General features: G+C 44.4%; 1 protein-coding gene across 1 annotated transcript in view; it reads right to left on the reverse strand.

Moving 5' to 3' along the window:
* Nucleotides 1–2,555: 2,555 nt before the first annotated feature.
* Nucleotides 2,556–22,770, reverse strand: part of RTF1 (RTF1 homolog, Paf1/RNA polymerase II complex component) — a 55,636-nt gene continuing 35,421 nt past the window's right edge. The window contains exons 10-18 of the mRNA XM_007055775.4: nt 15,375–15,462; nt 15,169–15,276; nt 14,398–14,475; nt 13,094–13,215; nt 11,681–11,738; nt 9,687–9,764; nt 8,365–8,460; nt 6,889–7,000; nt 2,556–5,388 (exon numbers count right to left, since the gene is read on the reverse strand). Coding sequence (XP_007055837.1) covers nt 5,282–5,388; nt 6,889–7,000; nt 8,365–8,460; nt 9,687–9,764; nt 11,681–11,738; nt 13,094–13,215; nt 14,398–14,475; nt 15,169–15,276; nt 15,375–15,462 — 847 coding nt within the window. The 3' untranslated portion in view covers nt 2,556–5,281. The remainder of the gene's footprint in view (nt 5,389–6,888; nt 7,001–8,364; nt 8,461–9,686; nt 9,765–11,680; nt 11,739–13,093; nt 13,216–14,397; nt 14,476–15,168; nt 15,277–15,374; nt 15,463–22,770) is intronic.

Consider the following 22,770-nt stretch of genomic DNA (forward strand, 5'->3'; position numbering starts at 1 on the left):
TTCTTTCACAGACCGGACACCTTTCTAGTCTGGGCACAATCCTTTCCCCTGGTACAGCCCTTGTTCCAGCTCAGGTGGTAGCTAGGGGATTTCTCATGATGGCCGCCTCTCTTTATTCTGTTCCACCCACTTATATATCTTTTACATTAGGCGGCATCCTTTGTCCCTCTCTAGGTTCCCACCCCCTCCTTCTCAATGGAAAGCACCAGGTTAAAGATGGAATCCATTCAGGTGACACGATCACATGCCACTGTAAGACTTCATTACCCACTTGCCAGCACACACGTATACAGGAAGACTTACAAGTGAAACAGAGCCATCTACAGACAATTGTCCGGGTTAATCAAGTGTTTGGAGCAACAAGTTACTAATCCTGAACATAAAGGTGTCCATGTATCAGGCTGGTGTCCTTTGTACCCTCCTTTAGGATTGTGAAAGCTGGGTTACATACTCCAAGCAGGAGCAAAGATTGAACCGTTTCCATCTCCAATATCTTAGAAAAATCCTTGGAGTTACTTAGGACCAACAGATCACCAACAACAAGATCCTTGAGAGAACCAGCCTACAGTCTATGCAGACTACGCTGGATGTTCGCAGGCTTTGCTGGTTGGGACACATGGACTGCATGCCAAAGGCTGTGCTCTTAAGAACTGCCTGCAACACAGAGGAAGGCCAAAGTGCCAATACAGCAGCAAGGTCAAGCAAGGTCTCAAGAAATTCAGCATTCCCATTGGGAAAATCCTGCCCACAATTGCTCAGTTTGAAGACGACGGGTTAAAGCTGGTGCAGTCACTGTGGAGTGCCATCACAGAGCCCAGGCTGAGGCCTGCAGGCAAGCCAGGAAGCAGAGTATGCTTCAACCTCCATCTCACAAGTGGACCTGTAGCCACTGGAAGGTTTGCTGCTTGTGCATTGGGTTCTTTTCCCATACCATTGCTAAGCACCACTCGTGGACTTTGTTGCGTCTCCTTTAATCTGTCAAAATGTTAGATGGCGCACTGGGAGCTAGTGTTCAGCTGATTATCCACCAAGAGCCCCAAAATCTTTCAGATCACTGCTTCCCAGGATAGTATCCCCCATCCTGTGAGGCCTACATTCCTGGTTCCTAGATGAAGGCATTTATATTTAGTGACGTTAAAATACATTGTTTGCACTCAATTCATCAAGCAATCCAGGTCACTCTGAATCAGTGACCTATTCTCTGCATTATTTACAACATCCCCCAATTTGTGGGTCATCTACAAACTTTATCAGTGATTTTGTTTTCTCTTCTAGGTCATGGATAAAAATATTAAATAGTGTCGGTCAATGCCTCTGGAACCCCACTGGAAAAAGACCCAGGATGGAAGGCAACAACATGTCTTCAAGCAGATGACCGGACATATGAATTTGCATACCTTGGGGAGACTGGCATATCAAGAGAAAGAATTTGGAAACCTATGGTCTATTTCTTGACATGTATGATCAGTGATCCATTGTTGTACACTGTAACCCTCATATCATTTCCACTTTACATGTGCTATTCATTGAACACTTAAGTTTGTCTTCTCTTACTGCCAGTTCTTTCTTCAGGGAACCAGCACCCCCCCTTTGACTCAAATTTTACCTACTTACGCCAAAAAAAGTTAACGCCCCACACCCCCAAATATTGCCTTCATGAAAACTGCCAGAAGTCTTGTGATGCTGCAAGATTCCACTTAGCATTTTAAAAGTGCATTTACTTTGAATTCAGCAGGAAGACAAAAGCACAGATGTATTTTAAAGAGTTCAACAGTGACCAATAGGTATATACCTACCTAAAAGTGACAAGACAAACTATTATAAATAGCAAACTTAGCAGATGATCCAGACACACAATTTTCCCAACGGATTTAGTGAGATAGGGTCAGTTTCTGCAGATTTGTTTTCTTCAAAAAAGATTCCTTGATGAGAAGTCTCTAGACCAATTTAGAAAATGTCAAGGAAACAAACATGCTACCAAAACAATAGTGTGTCCACCATATAAGCCCCCTAGTCTCATGACAGCTCTCTTCAGACAAGGACCTGTGTGTACGGAGGGCAAGCCAGAAGGAGACAAGCCAGATAAAACTGAAGGAAGTTTAAGTGATGGGGCATCCATTTCTTTAAATAGCTTCTCTGACCTCAGTTTCATGGTTCAGCATTTCTGACAAATAATGAGATGGGAAAAGAGTAGCTCAGGTTTCTGTGGAATGAACAGAAGTAAGTTTGGGTCTGCAGTGAAGGACAATAGAAAGGCATAAATCATAGTGAACTATCCTTCCCAGTGACTCTACTTCACTCAACACTTAATAACATCAAGGAGCCCACACTTGATTTTCTTGTACCCAGAAGTAGAGAGCTGCTCAGAAAACAATTGTCCATTTTACCATTAACAACAGCAGCGCTTTTCAATAAGTATGTTATAATGTTGGGCTTTTTAATCATTTCAAGTCATGTTATGGACAAAAATGCATAGGAACATGGAAAAAACACAGGTTCCAAGCATGTGGAGACCAGAGTGCCCCATATCAAGGGATTAAACATGATCAATCTTATTAAACCAACCAACCAAGTTTATTTATAGAAGTCTGTACATTTGTAATGAACTCAGCTAGGACACCAATGAAACAAAAACAAATAAACCCATCCCTTCCCAGTGAACGGGAGGTGTCACTCACCTTTACATGCACTTAAAAAAGCAAAAATAAGATTACATCTTCATACACAATTAGTTCTGTAACTATTCAAGAAATGGAGTCCCTTGATGCATTATTCTCAACACAGAGTGTGGTTTGCATACAGTAACTCCTTGGCTATTGCCTCTGTTCGACAGTATTTCCGCAGAAACCATTCAGACTTCCAGAAGGTTGCAAGTGGTAGCTGATAACTGGGGATGCTCAGGACATAACCACTTTACAAGTTCTGCACACTAAATTCACTGTGTGCACCCATCTTTTTAATTTGATAAACTCCATTAATTCATGTGGGAAAACAAAGCAGATGTACTATTTACAACAATATCAGGGTCTCATCACTGTTTTTATTATAAAGTCTGTATCTTAGTTTGTAACTCAGTTGCAGACGTTTACTCTGGGATGAAACGGCACATCAAGTGAAAGCATGTAAAAAGAACTGAGGAGTAAAAAGTTTCTCTGTAGTCATTGTACCCCACAATAGTTTTTAGTAATTTTTGTAGGCAATTCAAGTTTTGCCTTGCACAATTTTGCAGTTATTTTTGTAAATCTTCAGAAATTTTGATAGTTGGGAAACCGTCTACTGCAAATAAAGTTTTTTTATTACATATCTGTAACATCATTGTAGTTGCTGCAAAACCAAAATGATATCAAATGCATATCTATCCAGTGGATCATGATGTCTCGTACAAAGCTATAATGGCAGATTCCATAAATCCACTTTTTAAAAAAATGTCAAAAGGACATATGTAAATGAGAGCCCACAACAGCTCCAGAGAAGTTGCTACAGACAGACGATCAGGAAAAAGTCTATGATTACATATTTACACAATAGTCCATAAAGGAGTTCCAAAGCTATGGACTATCTAGTAAATAAGCTATTAAAAAGTCCACAATTTGTTTACACAGCAAATAAGAGCTGCTTCAGAGGTGGAATTTTTTTTATACACAGTTCATTATATCAATTTTCACACAATTACATGACACTTCTTTAAAACTACTGTTAAAAAATTAACAAAAGGAAATTAAAATAAGAGCTAGATTAAAGTTTCATTAAGGATCCAACAAGTAAGTCACCAAGAGTCAGACTCAGGTTTAGATATAACCACTATATGCAGCTCTTAGAAAAATAATGCTACAGCACTCCAGGAGGAGGTGTCAGGATCTTCCGTTCCTTCAAGACTCAATTTAGAAGAGCATCCTTACTTGTTCAGCACTTAAGCTCATGCTTTGGTGCTTAACTCAAGCAGGGTCTCTGAATTGTCAGACCTCTAATGCTTTTTTAATTTAGTTCTTAGTTCAGTATATTCAGCTGTATTTGTTTTGAAAAGCTCTTTGTTAAATGCCACTTATATTTACACTTGGATTTTTACACCTGAGTGATTATCAAGCAGTCATCTTGTTTCTAGTCAAACATTCCATAAAGCCACACAATCCTTGTGCTAGTGTTTTACTGCACCTGTACCACTTATATATAGAAAATATGTATCAGCAACTGCCCTCAGACATTTTCAGTACAGTTTCTACCTTGTCCTTCCCCTTCCACACAATATGAACTGATTTTTTTTTTTAAAGCCTAGTTTAGAATTGCTCACAAAGCTAAAAAACAAAAACCACAAACAGATTGGAGCCCAGTAAGGACAAGGTGACATGAGAAAGATGGGACGTTGAACGATTAGTTGGATTTGTAGAAGAAATATAGGAGCCTACCTCATGAGCGCCCAGGGGCATCCCAGAAGGAGCTACTTCATTCAGTTACAGCAGGAGACTCAAGATACTCTACAGATCTACAGAGGACGAGTCTCACACAAGAGCACTTTGTGGAACTCTCAACAAGTATGTGTGAGTAAAAAGGGGAATGTGAAGGTACACAGCTATATCAGCCAGGCCTGTTTAGTAAGAATCACATTTAATGAGTTTCTTTCTTTCAATTTCAGATGCTCAAATACAGCTGATAGAAATTCAAAAACAGCCGTAAAGAAATGTGACAGACTGATACAAATAGTACTGCAGCATAAAAAATGATAAAAAAAACACCTGAAAAAAAGTCACGTAACACCCTCCCCCCACAAAAAAATTTACACTTTGAACCTAAGCCAGTTTTTGAAGTTTCCCTTCTCCAGAGCTAGGAGGAGGAAGAAGAGGAGGAAGAAAGTGCAGATGACCTTCAAGCCACAAAGGTCTTGTGCCAATGTTTACTCGCCATGCCTGTGGTGGTATGTACGGAGAGATCACCAAGTGCCGATGCTGCCACCACCAAAGAGATTCCTACAGAAATCCCAACTTGAGGCTAATACTGAACACAACGAGCTGCATCAACAATAAAAACAAAAAAATAAAAATAAAATCAAACTAAAAAGTGGGAGAACCCCAAATAGCACAGATCCACATTTGTGAAAGGGCAAGAAGGGAGGTCTATACAGTAAATAGTCAAATGGTTTATGTTACAGATGACTGGCAGTTTTAAAGAGTCTCTTCCCAGCTCCATTGCTGCTCCAACCCAGAAGGGGAACGGAAAAGGAAGGAAGAAGAGAAGTTGGGACATCGTCATGGAGCATGCGGGATCAGAAGCAGCGGAGTGGGTATGCTCAAATAAGCCCCCGCCTTTTCTTGTAGTCTTCCAGGTTCAGTGATCGCCGAGGGGCACCATCTTTTGCTGGTGGAGCTTTGGAGGTGATGGCCAGCGTCTTAGATTCTGTGAGGAAATAACAGAAAGTCAGTGCTAGAATACATGAAAGTGGAAGTTCTTTTGCTTGGTGGTAATGATAGGAGAGAAGAGATTTCAACCTTCCTGCCACAAAATAAACCAAGCTTCTTTGTGACAATTTCACCTTGGAAATATGGTTAGCTTCTCTGCTAAACATTAGTTAAAGTAATAGTACATTGAACTAAAGGCATTTCCAATTATATGACAAGCATGTTCAATTTTGACTTTGCACTTCTTAAACCTGCTCTCTGCCACCAATGCTTCCATCTCCAGAAGAAACTACTCTGAAGTTACTAATGTTGCTGTCTCACATGCTGCATTGCAGTGTTCTGACAATGAAGGACATTTGTTACATGAGCATAGCAGAGACACAGGACAGACCTCACAAGGGGGTAAAACCAGTCAAGTTTTCTATGCAACATTTCTTTACTTCCATAATAAAAAGCTTTGTCCAAGCTGAGTTTTTTCATGTTGACTAGTGCAACCTCCCTCCCTCTGACCTCCCTGACGCCCATCTCATTCTCCTTCAATTCATCCAACACATTAATGTCAAAATGCAACGTCACAAAGAATCTATCTGCTCTGAACACATACAGTCACACTCAGATCCCTATACTGGTTCTCCCTCAGCAGTAAAAGCCACATTTTGCAAAATCCCAACTTGTCACCCAATCTTACATTAGATTTAAGCTCCCTGCCGTGGCATACACTGCACTGTCTACCTTTTGGCTCTACTTTGGATTTACCTCCCTTGCTCACTTCATTCCTCCCAAGCCCTTCACTCCCACTACCCCCTTGTGTGTCCTTCAACTCATCTTTCTGACTTCTTCCACTCTGACCCTTATGCCTACAAGGCCCTTCTTGGCCTGTTCTGCCATGACTTGACGTTCTCTTTCATTTCCCTCCTGAAACTACAACATAGGAACTTCCATATTGGATCAGCCCCATGGTCCTCTTCTGAGACCCTTGCTAGCTCTAGTCCTCCCAGCAACTTGATGCAAGTTAATCTTCATTATTCACACTGTGTTACACCCCCACCCACTCCCTACATTTATAAAGTTGTCTGTTTAGACTGCAAGCTCTTTGGGACAGGGGTCTTGTCTTCCTATGAGTCCCAAGCCGATTGCTGGCAGTGCATAAACAAACGCCACCATCAAAAAGACTATGTAGAGAGGTAGCCACAAGTTCACTGCTACAATTAACATCTTATCTCCTTACCTCATTAGGCTACTGTCTTGGTGCCCCAAGAGTTTTACTAGTAACATGAATCTCAAAGCAAAGTCACAGATGTTCCTGTGGTACAGCACCTTCTCTTAAACGTATTTGCCAGAACTACAGTACAAAGCCCGCAAGTCCCATTCCCAAGTCTGCTGCTAATCCAGACAGCAGCTGACTCCCAACTAAAACTGGCAGCCCTGGTCCACATACTTCTGTAATCTATCAAAAACTGGAAAATCACCTCCCTACACATACATAAGAGACACCCACCTGAGCTGGGAACCTGGAGATCAATCTTCACATCAAAGTCATGCACTTTGAACAGGTCCTCTGAGAGGTCACTAGCTGATTTTGAGTTCACGTCTTTGTCCTTCCCCTGACCCTGAAATTTAAACAAAGTTTCAGCAGTAGCAGCAGCACAAATCTGACAAAGTAGAGTCACAGAAAGAGATGAGAACGTTTTATTAGCCACCAACATGTTCAATCTGGACCTTCTGTTGTAACAGAGGCTACACATTTATCCTAATTATGAGCTTAATTGTAAAAAGTGAGTGAAAATTCACAAAATGTCACAATAACCTATAACAAACAAACAGATAAAAAGAGGTCCAAAACGGAGACAGAGACTGAATTAGTCCAACCAAAAAGGCCTGCTGATATAACTCCAGGCCAATGTTAAGATCACGCCTGGTAAACAAGAGAAGTATGGAACTGGAAATCAATTAACCAAAATGGGTATGTAGAAAATTAAGCCTAATGGGTGAACAAAATAATGAGGGGATGGGGTATTGCCCCACCACTCCCTTTTGGGGGTCTTTAAAAGACTTTGGGGGAAAAAACAATTGAAGGACAAATATGGACTCTGGCTAAAAGACTGGAGAACAGGAAAGAGCAAGCTTCACCATCAGGGCTGCCATTTTCACCATCTCTCAGACCTTGAGATCTACCATGAAACCATTAGGCCTTCATTATCCTAATCCTGAAAATATGTCCCCAGACTGGGAGTGGGGGGCAGCAGCAAAAGGGACCCAAATGACATTGCCATCTCCACCTGACTCTTGACCACCACCTGGGGTACAAGATTGTCTTCCCTGTCCCCTTGTGTGTCCTTTCCCTCCCCCACTTCATTTTCTTCTCTTTTCTATCCCTCTCCTTTTTCCTTCTGTCTAATAAAAGACTGGCTTAGCCGGCTAAGACTGTGTATTTCGCAACACTGCTGTAACCAAAAGGTAAATAAAAGCAGCTCAACTAACTTCTTTTCTTTCCTCCAAAAGGACAGTTATTACCACCTTTAATGCCATGTAACGCCCTGCCAATTAGAGGGGGTGGAAAGGTTTCTTTTTGAAAATGCTCTCCAGCAAGAAGGTACAAGGAAGGTTGTTAACATGAAAACCTTAATAGTTTACATTTCAAATGCTCTCTTTTTTCCCCCCTCTGTTCTGTATTTTTAATAAAAGGTTAAAAGACATTTAATGGTGTTTGCGCCATGGTACTAAGCAGGCTAAGGTCTCTGTACCCCAAACCTTGTGTAACACTGTTTAATACTGGACAGTAATAGCGTCATATTAAAACCTTCAATTCTTTGGGCCCATACGTTCCATCTCAATTAATACAACACTTCTCTATACCCATGACTCCAAGGCACTATGATAATACAAATAAATAATAATAGTACCTTAAAATTAAACTGCAGGATTCTAAATAAAAAGGTGGAGGAACACAGCAGAGGAGGGATGCAGTACTTGCCTTGCCTATGTCCTTTGGTGCATCCGGTAAAGCACCAGATCCATATTTTGCATTTAGTTGGGCGAGGATGGCAGCTTGGACAGCAGGATCCCTGGACTATGAGCAAGAGAGACAGTGAGCAACTGCATATCCTTAGTGATACCCATGCGAGATCTGTCCTGATATTAAAGCTCAAAATGCTCAGATTCAGAGAGCTTAAGGCCCGAATGGACCATTAGATCATTTAGTCAGACTTCCTATATATCACACAGTTACCCCTGTATTGAGCCCAATAACTTGAGTTTGGTGAAAGCACAGCTTCCAGGAAAGCATCCAGGCTTGATTTGAAGACATCAGGAGAGGGAGAATCCACCACTTCCCTCGGTGGTCGTTCCAACTGTTAATGACCCTTACTGCTAAAAAAAATTGTGCCTAATTTCCGATTTGAATTTTTCTGGCTTTGGCTTCCAGCTATTGGATCTTGTTATGCCTTTCTCCTCTACGTTAAAGAGCCCTTTAGCATGGGGTATTTTCTCCCCATAGAAGGTACTTGTACACTGTAATCAAGTCACCTCAATCTTTTTTGATACGTTTAAGTCTCTTACTGTAAGGTATCTTCTCCAGTCCTCCAGTAATGTTCGTGACTCTTCTCTGCACCCTCGCCAACTTTTCAACATCCTTTTTATACTGTGGACTCCCAAACTGTATGCAATATTCCATTGTGCTATACAGAGGTAAAACACCCCTCCCTGCACCTACTCCCATTTATACAAGGATCACATAGCCCAGTTTTGCCACAGCATTGCACCACGAAGTCATGTTGAGCTGCTTGTTCACTATGACCCCTAAATCCATTTCAGGGTCACTGCTTTCCAGTCCACAGTCCCCCTCTTCCCCCCGGGATGTTTTAGGAAACTATGCACTCAACTAAATATTTTAAGCATTAAAACATATATTACGTTACACAGGGAGACTTTGCAGCTATACCAGAGCAGGTTGTTATATACAGAGCAGGTTGTTGACCCAAAGGTGTCCTATAAGAATTTACTAGTGAGTTCCAAAGCACCATCATCTCCCCGCTCCTCCATGCCCATGTCCAGATCACGAATCCGATACACTTCGCTAAGAATAATGGGCTATAACACCTTTTCCTTGCAGTGGGTGTATTGATCCTGGTCCGAGTATGTATCACCGTTGTATCTGGACAACTGTTCCCAATAGTCCTTCCTGACTGTGACACAACAGGATATTTATTCTTTTCCTTTCTATTCCACACACGGACAGTCTGCACTGCTCCCAACCATCCTCCACTTGCCTTGGACTGACTTCAGTGTTATACTTACATTGGAAACTATCGTGGGCTTGCACTGCCGCCTAGTAAAAGGGTCCATTTGCTGGTTTTTCATATTGTGACTTTCAGCCTACAGAAGAAGCAATGAACAGTCTTACATACCTCACTACGTTCACCTCTCTCGTCTTTGTCAACCCCAACACAGACATCATAGCCATCTGCAGCATCAAGGTTAGAAAGACAACAAGCACCACCAATAACCTCTACTAGATCATATCCACAAATTTTACACTCCAATCACTCTACTCCAGGGGTCGGCAACCTATGGCACGCGTGCCAAACACGGCACGGGAGCCAATTTTTAATGGCACACTGCTGCCTGCCCGACCCGGGCAGACAGCAGCGTGCCACTAAAAATCCTGCCCGGCCCGCTCTTTTCTGCCCTCCCTCCATCGCTCTCTCCTAGCAGGGCAGGCAAGCTTCCCCCTCCCCCTGCCTCTTCCCCCAACTGGGTTCCTGCCCCTCCTCCTCTCCCTCCCTGCGGCTGATCAGCTGACAGCCCTTGCCACGGAGCGGGAGAGGTAAAAGCAGAGCCGCAGCATGCTCTCTGCTCTGGGGGCCTTGGGGAAGGGGGTGGGAATCAGGGCATATCCCCTCCAGCTCCCTGCCGTGAGCCGCTCAGGGCAGGGGGCTGGGAGCATCCCCACGACCCTAGCCCTCTGCCCTGACCCCTGAACCCTCCTCACACACACCCAGCCCTCTGCCCTGATCCCTGAACCCTCCCCACAACCCCAGCCCTGACTCCAGCACCCCCCACACATACCCAGCCCCACCATGCCCTGACTCTTGCACCCCCCACATTCCCACTCCCACCCTGAGCACCAAACGGGAGCTCTTGCACACCCCGTCCCCCACATTCCCTCCTGCACCCCTTGCACCAAATGGGAGCTGCCCAGGTAAGCGCTCTACACCCAAACCTCCTGCTCCAACCCTGAGCCTCCTCCCTCATTCTAGCTCCTGGCCAGACCCTGCACCCCAACCCCAAGCCTGTTCTCAGCACACTCCCACCCTCATGTCAGTGCAGAGAGAGGAAGAGAATGGCTAGAACCAGGGAGAAGGTAGGTACCTACTCTATGTGGACAGGGCCGGGACTCCAGACCGGCAGCGGGCTGAGCGGGGCCGGTAGCCGGATCCCTGGCTGGCAGGAGCCGGCGGACAGAACCCCAGACCAGCAGCAGGCTGAGCCGCTCAGCCCACTGCCAGTCTGGGGTCCCGGCCATCGGCCCTGCTCAGCCCACTGCCGGTCTGGGGTTCTGGCTGCCTGCCCCTTGCCAGCTGGAGTCCCAGCCGCAGGCCCCACTCAGCCCGCTGCCAGCCTAGGTGAACGGAACTCCAGGCCGGCAGTGGGCTGAGCGGGCCGGGGTGTAAGATCAGCATTTTAATTTAATTTTAAATGAAGCTTCTTAAACATTTTGAAAACCTTGTTTACATACGACAATAGTTTAGTTATATAATATAGAGACTTAGAGAGAGACCTTCTAAAAAACGTTAAAATGTGTTATTGGCATGCGAAACCTTAAATTAAAAGTGAATAAATGAAGACTCGGCACACCACTTCTAAAAGGTTGCCGACCCCTGCTCTACTCCCTGAAAGACAAAGTGGAGACGCTACTTGCATATTTCTCATGGATGTTGTGAGGCTTAATTAGTGTTTGTTAAAATACTTTGAAGTCCCTTGAATGAAAAGCACTACAGGGCAGAGCAGTATTTCCCTCCATTACTATACCTTCGTAAGTCTGATTTCTGACTCATGCAACACCCAATATTCTACTATTACAACCACCATGGAAACCTGCTAAGAATGTGGCTGGTCATGGGAGGGGCATGTAATTTCTTTATAATGCCACTTTCTGAGTTTTGTTTTTAAAGAACATCTTGTAGGATAAAATAATATGTGGTAAACCTCACCATATAATTAGCTACCCGCCACTCCCCTGAAAATTCCTTTTTTTCTTGTAGCCCAAGAATTGCTTCAACATTCCTTACCACTAGAGCCTTCTCGGACTCCACAATGTTCCATTCTCTATTCCTCTGGTTGATGTAACTGCAAAAAAGAAGGGGGGCAGAGGGGAGGGGAGAGGAGACAGAGTACAACAACAGTGTTATTTAATGCATGCTACCAAAAAGCAGGAAATCATAGAAACCCAGGACTGGAAGGGACCTTAATAAGACATCTAGTAGAGTCCTCTTCACTGAGGCAGGGTTAAGTATTATCTAGAACAGTGGTTCTCAACCAGGGACCCGAGGCCCCCCGGGGTGCCGCGAGCAGGTTTCAGGGGGTCCACCAAGCATGGCTGTCATCAGACTTGCTACGGCACAGGACAGAAACCCAAAGCCCTGCCACATGGGACTGCAGCCAGGGCCCCCGAATCCCACCACCAGGGGCTGAATCTGAAGCCTGAGCACTTAGCTTTGTGGTGCCCCAGGCAATTGCCCTGCTTGCTACCCCCTAACGGTGGCCCTGGCTTTTAGACGTAGAAAACAGCTGTTGCGGCACAGGTGGGCCATGGAGTTTTTATAGCATGTTGGGGGGGGCCTCAGAAAGAAAAAGGTTGAGAACCCCTGATCTAGAAGACCATCCCTGACAGGTATTTGTCTAACCTGTTCTTAAAAACCTACAAAGGAGATTCCACAGCCTCCCTAGATAATTTGTTCAAGTGCTTAACTACCCTTGCAGTTAAGAAGTTTTCCCTAATGTCTAACCTAAAGCTCACTTGCTGCAATTTAAGCCCATTGCTTCTTGTCCTGTAGATATGGAGAACAATCCCCTCCTCTTTATAACAACCTTTTATGTGCTTGAAGACTTTTGTCCCCCCCTCCCCAATCTTCTCTTCTCCAGATTAAACAAATCTAGTGTTTCCAATCTTTGCTCACAGGTCATGTTTACTAGACATTTCATCATTTTGTTGCTCTCCTCTGTATTTCTACAATTTGTCCACATCTTTCCCAAAGTGTGGTGCCCAGAACTGGACAAAGTACTCCAGTTGAGGCCTTACCAGGGCTAAGTAACCCTTTATGTCCCTGGCTAGTTTAATCGCACTTTGTGCCTTGGCCTTTCTAATTTTTTCCTATATGCTTTTAATAGTCATTTTATTTAAGTGACTGCTCTCACTGGCAATCACTTTCTGGCACACAACCCTTTATTTGAGATGGTTGGGAAGAAAGTTTTCATTTTTGACAACAGGAAATGGATTCTGGTGCATACGATCAAGGGAGAGAAACAGCAAGTGAATAAGTAGCATAATTAGCAATCAAGGTATTCAGGTCATAAGTATATGTACAGGAAAGACATGCCAGAACTTGCAAGTAGCACTAAATGTTTTTTGTAATTGGTTTCTCTCTTCTGTTGCCTTTTTATTGATGTGCTTTAAAGGGACAATGTCAACTTCAGGTACCTACCTGATTGCAGAAATGTTTTTTGTCCGCTGGCGATCCAGGGCCTCTGCTCTTTCTTCCAGTTCATTAAGCTGATCTTGAATCTGTTTTGCCTTGTCCTGGTCCCCCAAGTCTTCTGCCATAGCCTTCAACCAACCAGTAATTTGTTAGGCATAATTCTCCTCCACAAGGCCAGTCAGATATTAGGGATAGACCTAGAGTCATCTAGCCTGTTTTACTTCAGTGCCGTTCTTACTTCTACCACCAGAATAAGAGGATCTCATTTTTTGTTCCTATACAGAAGGCTGCTATAGTTTGATTAAAACTCATCTTTCCCCTGCCCAGTACAGGAAAAGACTGATTATTATTGCAATTGTGAATTTTAGTTTAGTTAATGCAATGGAAGTTTAATCAGACTGCTCATTTAATGAGATATACACTACCACCTTTGTCATCCTTTCAGAAGGTCAAAACTCAAAAGCTTCTCTCTCACCAACAGAAGAGGGTCCTATAAAAGATATTACCTCACCCATCTTGTCTCTCTAAAACTGAAAATACACCACCACACAACCCACAACTCTGCATAAGTGAATTTCAGTAAATAATGGTTTATCGAAAAAGTTAAATCAGTCCAAAGCGTGCAAGAGCAAACTTAACAGGATGCTAAATCCCTTGTTTTCTTGGGTTTGTATTTTCTAGTATCAAACTTAACGAGAAAACCAAGTGTAGATTTTTCCTTGGTGTGAGAAGCTACGGCAATTTTTATTCTTCAAAGGTATTTTAAACTGTTTGACTTTTAGGCCTGTGCTATGCACATGACCAAGTAAGCCACTCAAGGCTCTGAATATTCAAGTCTCTTCACATCACACAGCTGCATGGAAAGAAACCATAATGGCCAGTAAATGGTTCAGCCATCCATTCCTTTCAATAGGAATTTGAACAGCGGGCTGTAGAAAAACCAGTATAGGCAAGCGATTTTCAAATTCTCCAGAGTATATAGTAGCAACAACGAGGAAAGAAAGTGAGCTTCTACAGCCATCAACTAGGAGTGTCTCACCCTGAGGACAAGAAAGGACAGCTGAGACAGCTGCTGGCCGTTGTGCCTCATCAGCAGGTGGCAAGTGCCCTCTGGTGGTGAAGGAATTTAATGATTCTGACTGGCCTCCAGATGTTCTGGAACCCAGCAGTTCTCTGCGTTCTATTTGCTGTTGAATTTAAGTCAAGTTGCTGCAAAGTACGTGGTGCTTTGGTTATAACTAGCATCCAAATAAGCTTTGATTCTTCAATCAAAAGAGCTTTGCACTAAGTAGGGGAGTATCATCTCTTACCTTCTCCTTTAGTAGCTGAGTTTTCTTCATGGCATAGTTGGGAGGGGCTTTTCGGAACCTCTCTTTCTCTTTTACAATCTTTCAAAAGAATCAGAACAGAGAAGTTATAACAATATATACATTTTATAATATCTGGAGGAGCTACAAGTGACAGGCCAACCAGTACCGTTAAACGTAAGACGATATTTACTTCTACAGAATTTTTTTTTCAGCTGTATCTGACCTCTGCATTCGTTACTCTACCAAAACACAAACTAACAAGTTACAACCTTTTACTGTATATATGGCCTATAATAGACTAATGACACCAAATTACACTTAGTAAATACTGAGCTAGTAAAGAGCTGAAGAAATTTATAATAGCCAACTTTAACTTTAACTGTAATGCTAATAACTACTTAGGACTCCGTACTATTTTACTCTGCTCAGAGAAGGTGTAACTAAGTGAAGGAACTCTTTGCAAGGCTGCAGCATAAGCCTGAGATGGGGCACAGAACACAGAGAGGATATAATAAAGTAGGAGCGGGCATTAAAAATCAGGCCTACTTAGACCCTAAACTATTCTTTCCATCTCTTTCATTTATTCCACTTAATTTTATTACTTGCACCTTTCCCACTCACCCTCACCACAGTGAAACCAAGCATGTCTGACTTCACAAGCTCCAGAGCTCTGCTCTTGTGAGTTTCTGCTCCTTTTGAGCACTGCCCTAGTGTCACTCTAGGAGACCTTACTTACAGGGCCCCATCTCAAAGTACAGTCATTTTGTTTACCTCCTCAATGTCTTGGTCATTAAATTTGTAGTTGAGGGCTTCTTTGATGGACACTTCCTTCTTGTTTATCTCATCTAGTGTAGGCAACTGCATCCCAGCAGAGAACATCTAGATACAAAAACAGAAGGTGTCAAGATCATTCTCCACTCATCAGAATATCCCTGGCAGAGAGCTGCTGCGAAGAGGAAAAATTCGGGCAAACTCACCGCTTCCTTCCACTTCATGAACTCACTTTCAGTAAATTCCTGATTTGAGACAAACTCCAGACGAAACACACGCTGGTCACTGCCATGCCTGCAACAAGAAGAAAAAAAAGTTACTGGAAAACTTATGCCAACCAATACAGCAACGTGCCCATCTGCTGGATACAGGGCAATGACTTGGGTCTACAAAGAAAGACAAAAGGTTCAATGTACTCTAGCCAGTTAAGTGACAATTTAGGCTGCTCTAATTGTGTTCACTAGGTGTCTACCTCCATCCCAAAATTCCTGCACACACACTCCAGTGGGTCAGTCCTGTTCCAGTCTGCATGTGAAAAACTGTATGGTGGGGGGGGGGGGGGGGGAAGCATACTATCCTACAGCCTGGGGATAATCAAGGAGGCCTGGGGGCTGGGCTATTTAAACACATGACCAATAAGTTGAGGGAAGGAGACGCCAGACAGGCTGCAGTGGGTGGTGGTTTCTCTCAGAGACCAGGAGAAAAGCCTAACCTGATTCTCAGATTTGGGTTTGTGGACTTGTTTGGGAGCTCTGAAGCAGGGCCCTCATGAACTGTTTGTTGTAATGATTCCTGTCCTGTAACCATATTAAGAGGGGAGGTGGCATTTGGTCAATGTGTGTTGTTTCTCCCTGCCCTGAGCTGTTTAAGTGACTCTACCTTGGGAAATTAATGAGACTGACTGACAACATCCTTTAATATGTTGTGAACAAGCCTAATGGAATTAAGATAAAAACTTAATTCAATAAAGTTAAACCTCACTTAAATAGGGTTAATACTTTTGGGTAAATTGTATTAAAAATGCAACTGTGTACTTTCTCAAGCAGGAGGGAGGATGCTAAATGAACTTCCTCCATCAGCAGCCTTGGAAGAGCCAGGCCATCCCTCTCCTCCCCAGCCCGCCCCCGCCCCCCCAGGAGATACATATTCTAGTTCAAACTAGATTCTTCAGTGACTAACAGACAAAGAAAATACTTTGATAAATAACTTGGGTTTAGATGGACTCAGGGCCTTCTTCCTGATCCAGCCAATGGACAGGACCTCTGATACATGGAGGGTCCCAATCCTTCAGGGAGGGCTGGAAGGATTTGGTCTATTAAGGCCCCATAGGACTGGGTGCTTGTTCTGAGTGGGAGCTGTGGTAAACTGTTAAACACAAGGACTCCCCTAGAGTGGGGGGTTAAAGGACTTATCCTGGCAGAATCCATGTTGGGACTGGGGTTCCTGGTAAGCTTATTAGTGTGCATGGAGATTCTTTTATTATTTTCTCTGTAACGTATAAAGTAGGCTTGCTTAGAAAGAACTGTGTGGTAACATATCTATAGCAATTATACTCTTTATCCATCTCTGAAGAGAGAGCAAAACAGGTCTGTTTTGGCAGACTGTCTTGGCTGGGAAATAAACAGGGAAAGCAGGGAACTGTGCAGCCTGCGAATACCCTGATCACAAGGGAAGAGACATGGGTCTCCACCCAGAAAGGCAATGACTAGGAGCTGGAAGCCGAGAGTCAGTGTCCTTGCTGAACCACTGAAGGGAAGTGTGCCCTGAACTGTGAAAATTAAGGTGGGGCATACTTGCAGTGCCACAATAGCTAAACGGGGCATGGAGGGACTGCCCATGCCTTTACATTGCATTACTACTTAGTAGCCAGTTTCTAAGGAGCATGAAGCTGACGATATCCAGGCATATTATATGGTGGCACTAGTTCCATCCAAAGGCACAAGAACACCCATCTCTCCCCCAAACCTTGACAGCATATGGCACTACCCACTAATAAATAGGATTCTCCTCCACTACCTTAGTTTTGAACAGTGACATTTGATAAAAGGAAGTTACTCACCTTGTACAGTAGTGATGGTTCTTCGAGATGTGTCCCCCTATGGGTGCTCCACAACCTACCCTCCTCCCCTCTACTTCAGAGTTCTTGTCAAGTACTCTGCAGTAGAGAAGGATCTGGGGGTGCGGGGGGGGAGGGGGTCAACCGCCTGCATGTGCTGGTTAATTCACAGCACTTCATCAGCTGGTTAGTTCAGCAGCAGCACAAGGACACATGTTCACCTGTATTGGAGCATCCACAGGGACACAAATCTCAAAGAATCATCGTTACTGCACAACATGAGTAACTTCCTCTGAGTAGTGTCCCTATGGGTGCTCCACCGCAGGTGACTCCCATGCAGTATCCCCAGTGGGAGGCTGGGGCTTCAACATCGAGTCTGCTATGAATGACAATGCTGTGGAAGCAAAGACAGCATCAGAAGCAGAGCCCCTGGTAATCGCATAGCATTCTGCAAAGGTATGCTCAGACGCAGGGGTTGCTGCCCTGCAGATTTCAGAAATAGGGACATGCCTGAGGAAGGTAACAGAGGAGGAACCCAATCTCGTGGATTGTGCGTGGATTCCAGATGGAGGTACTACGTTATGAACTGATAGCAGTGTTTGATACAGTTCAAGTTCCATTTGGAGAGTCTCTAGGATGATATCGCGGTGCCTTTAAACCTTTGTGCAATAGAAAGGAAAAGCTTAGGAGATCTCCTAAAGGCCTTCATCCTGTCCAGGTAAAAGGCCAGGGCTCTTCTAATATCTAGTGTGTGCAGTACAGCCTCCCTGTTATCATGGTGAGGCTTAGGGTAAAAGGTCAGATGAATCAGTTGGTTTATGTGAAAAGATGAGGTGTAGTGTAAGAGTAAGCCTGTCCTGAAAAAATATTGTATAAGGGAGGGGGGGTGCTATCAGTGCCACTATTTCCCCTATTCTTCTCACTGATGTGATCACCAACAAGAAGGCTGTCTTCATAGACTGGTATGTGAGCAAACAAGTAGCCATGGGTTCAAAGGGCTGCCTAGTCAGGCTCTTTAGTATTAAATTTAGGGCCCATGTTGGGATAGGATGTCTGGGTTGGGGGAAAAGGTTTACTATACCCTTGAGGAACTGATTTGTGGTTGGGTATGAGAGCACTGAGCATCCCTCCTATTTGTTGATGGAAAGCTGCGATGGCAGCTAGGTGAACTTTGAGTGAACTAAGAGATAGTCCTGATTTCTTGAGAGTCAGTATATCATCTAAGACCACTGGGAGAGTAGCAGATGTCAGGGAAATTTGTCTGGAATTACACCAAACTTAAAACATGGTCCACTTCTGCAGGTAAAATACAATGTGTAGCAGATTTTCTACTGCGTAGTAACACACCCTGTACCTCCTCAGAGCAGGATCTTTCTATGTGCTGGAACCATGAAGGAGCCAGGCCTCGAGTCAGTATCTACAGGCTGGGATAGAGAGTGCATCCTTCATTCTGCGAGAGGAGGTATGGAGCAGGTTAGAGAGATATCAGCAGGCATGTCGCCAATTATGACAGGTAAGGGTACCACGTCTATCTCAGGAGGGAGCAATCAGTATGATGTTTGCTCTCTTTTTATTTTTAAGAGGACTTTCAGCAATAGAGGGAATGGGGGGAAGGTGTAGAGAAGGTCCTTGTCCCATGGAAGAAGAAGAGTATCCCCTAAGGAGTACTGTCCTATTTCTGCCCCGCAGCCTCGACATTTTTTGTTCAGGTAAGTTGCGAACAGGTCTACAGTTGGTGTCCTCCACCATCTGAATATGTTGTGTAGCACTGCTGAGTTTATCCCCCATTCATGGTTGCATGGGAACTTGTGTCTGAAATAGCCTACTTTCATGTTTTATACTCCTGGAAGATAGGTCGCTGATATGGTGACAATGTGGGAAACACACCAGTTCCATAACCCACACAAAGGGAGAGCGATCTGGCGCCTCCCTGGTGATTTATGTAGTACATGCATGCTGTGTCAAGTCCCGAGTGTGTGTACCCTTGATTACTGGAAAGAAGTGGGTGCAGGAATTCTTAACCATGCTGAGTTCGAGGAGGTTGATGTGAAGAGATGTCTCTGTGGATGACCACTTGCCCTGTGTCGTAAGATTGTTGAGATGTGCACCCCACCCTATGAGGGGTGCACTGGTGGTGAGGCGAAGTGATGAGCAAGTGTGCAAGAAGGGGATCCCTGTGTAGACATCTGATGTGGATGATTGTGATGAGGAAGACTGGGAATCTGACAGTTTACATATGGAAAATCTGGATTTTTTCTTTTGTGGCTCATAATAGCATTGAGTTGCAAAATGTGGTGTGCAGGATTTATGTTGTGGTTGCGGACTACATTTTCTTTTTTGTCCAGGTGTATAAATCCCTAATGACTGGAGAGCGACCCTTGAGTCTTTGAGTGTATGGAGGGATGCATCAGTCTTCATGGCAAACAATTTGGTGCCCTACAAAGGGGAGGTCCTCTACTGTAGTCTGTACTTCTTTAGGGAAGCCAGACAGGTGCAACCAGGACACTCGCCGCATAACCACCACTGTAGAGATGGACCGGCTGCTGTGTCAGCTGCATCAAGCGCTGATTGTAGCGCTCTCTTGGCCACCAGGTTTCAGAGTGGTAGCTGTGTCAGTCTGTATCAGCAAAAACAATGAGGAGTCCTTGTGGCACCTTAGAGACTAACAAATTTATTTGGGCATAAGCTTTCATCAGATGCATGGAGTGGAAAATACAGTAGCAGGTATAAATACACAGCACATGAAAAGATGGGAGTTGGCTTACCAAGTGGAAGGTCAGTCTAATGAGAATTCAATTAACAGTAGGATACCAAGGGAGGAAAAATCACTTTTGTAGTGGTAATGAGACTGGCCCATTTCAAACAGTTGACAAGAAGGTGTGAGTAACAGTAGGGGGAAATTAGGTTTTGAAATGACCCAACCACTCCCAGTCTTTATTCAGGCCTAATTTGATGGTGTCCAGTTTGCAAATTAATTCCAGTTCTGTAGTTTCACGTTGGAGTCAGTTTTTGAGATTTTTTTGTTGAAGAATTGCCACTTCGAGGTCTGTTATTGAGTGACCAGAGAGACTGAAGTATTCTCCTACTGGGTTTTGAATGTTATAATTCCTGATGTCAGATTTATGTCCATTTATTCTTTTGCGTAGAGACTGTCCAGTTTGGCCAATGTACATGGCAGACGGGCATTGCCACCAGTTGTCCTTCACTAACAATGGCTCAAAACTGTTCCCGATGTGACTCCGGGAGCTGATCAATAAATGCATTAAGCTGGTGTAATTGTCGTAGTCGTATTTTGCAGTCAGAGCTTGATAGTTGGCAATTCTGAATTGCAGTGTGGCAGATGAATAGGCCTTTCTCCCAAATAGGTCAAAGCACTTCCAATCCCTGTCGCTGGGGGTGGGCTTCACATGGTGTTGGCAACCTTGGGAGTTCATTCAATCCAAAATGATAATTGCGGGGGAAGGGGTGGGAACAAAAGAAATTCCATATCCTTAGCTGGGACATATTTCTTATTGGCCTGTTTGCAGGTAGGCATGACTCATGCCGGGGTTTGCCACATAAGTTGGGCTGGGTCAAGAAGGGCCTCTTTGATGGGGAGGGCTATTCTGGAGGAAGAGGAGGAGTGCAAGATGTCCAGGAGTTTGTGATGGGTGTCTTTTACTTCTTCAAGAGGAACCTGTTATGCGTTTGCCACTCATTTAGCTAGATCTCGAAAGAGCCTGAAATCATAGTCTAGGGATAATAGAAGGGGCATCACTACCTCATCTGGATAGGAAGAAAAGATGTGAGTCTGTGGGTGTGACTTCCTCCTCAAATCCACCCTTCTGTTCCTCCATAATCTCCTCTGGAGGTTCAGAGGCTCTGGATACTGTGGCTGAGGGAAAGCATCTCAAAGGCTCACAGCAGGCCAGATGATTGAGAGGCTTGGAGTCTGTATGCCACCCAGGGATCCCAGTAGGGCCAGTGGTTCCCACGCTGGCCATACCAAGGTGGTTGAGGAGCAGACAGAAGGTATGACTGAGGGGGCCCAGGTTGGTAGAGGGCACAATGAGGACTGGGGGAAGAGTGATGGGAGACTACCTCTTCCTGCTCACTATCTGATTCACCACTGGAGAATGGAGATGTGTGACACAGCACGAGATTCCTGCACCCAAAGTGAACTCAGTACTGGAGCCCCATGAGGTTTTAGAGTGCCTGAATTCTTGTTGTGCCGACCTCCTAGGTGCTGATGGTCATTGTCGGTGGCCATGGCACTGAAGGGATCGGTGATCTGGGCTGTACTAAGCGCTCTGAGGCTGGATGGCTTGCTGTTGACAGTGCCAATGGCAAAGCTTGTATTGGCAGGGTCTTCTTAGTGGTGGTGCAGTCTCTGTCCTTGCCTTTATCTGTCAGTACTGTTGCTTCGGTGCCCATCAGGTCTTTCAGCACAACAATACCTGCCACTTCAGACCCTAGTGAGTCTGGCTACTGTGTTTAAACTAGTAAACTCAGTACCTACGATACCAAATGATGATCTTTCCCAGCTAGCTTAGGACTCACGGTTCTCTTTTTTGAAGCCTTACATGAGGGGTCCGTGGCTATTTTCTTTGACACATAGTCCTTAGATGTCAAGGGCTGTGGGGAAGATTCGCACCATCTGGGTGACTCCTGGCATGGGTCCAGGGATGGCTGAAGAGCTGCCTCCATGAGGAGTTTTAGTCTCAGCTCTCAGTCCTTCAGAGATCTGGACTTGAGTTGTTGGCAGAGACTATAGTTTTGGGAAATGTGGCTTTCCCTAAGGCAACAGATGCAGTGGGAATGTTTATCCACTACAGTGATGGCCTCCTTGCATGTGAGGCACCTCTCAAAGCCCAGTGAAGTGGGCACACTCCCATGCTGGGGCAAAGGTTGTTTTTTTGTTATTTTTAAAGAAAGAGAAAATAAAGATAGCTCTACAACTCAGAAAGGGATTAACTAAACTACTGAAGTGCTAAGCAAGAGATTAGCAGTCTGTTCACCGTATTGTTAACAGCTCAGTCTCTAGCCAGAGGCGGTTGAGAAGGAACTGGGCGGGGTGGGGGGGGGGGGTGGGGGGGGGGGGGGGGGGGGGGGGGGGGGGGGGTTGTTCACCTGTGCACACTGGTTAGCCTCATGGCAGAGCACGAGGGGGGGACAGCACATGTGCAAGCTGAATGGACACTTCTACCAAAAGTTTTCTGATCAGCTGGGCTGGACACAAGCACCCACAGGGACACTACTCAAAGATGACTAAATTATACTGTCCTTAACACTAAGAGAAGGAGTCCTCCTTCTAGTTTCTAAACAGTATCAAAAGTTCTCACCATCAGCCAGTCAGCATTCTATTTCTGATGAGCATCTCACATGGCTCTCAGATTACCAGGGAATCCCTACTGCCTGAGGAAGTTAGCTGCCCTGATGAAACATTCCCTTAGACTCTAAGGCTTACAGTAAGGATTTCTCTCCTTAAACTAGGAAGCAGAGGCTATTACCAGCCATCAAAGTGTTAATGATTAATAAGGCTCTTTCAGAGAGTTTATCAAGTTATT

Source organism: Chelonia mydas, chromosome 6 (genome assembly GCF_015237465.2).
Source record: "Chelonia mydas isolate rCheMyd1 chromosome 6, rCheMyd1.pri.v2, whole genome shotgun sequence".
NCBI classification, from domain to species: domain Eukaryota; kingdom Metazoa; phylum Chordata; order Testudines; family Cheloniidae; genus Chelonia; species Chelonia mydas.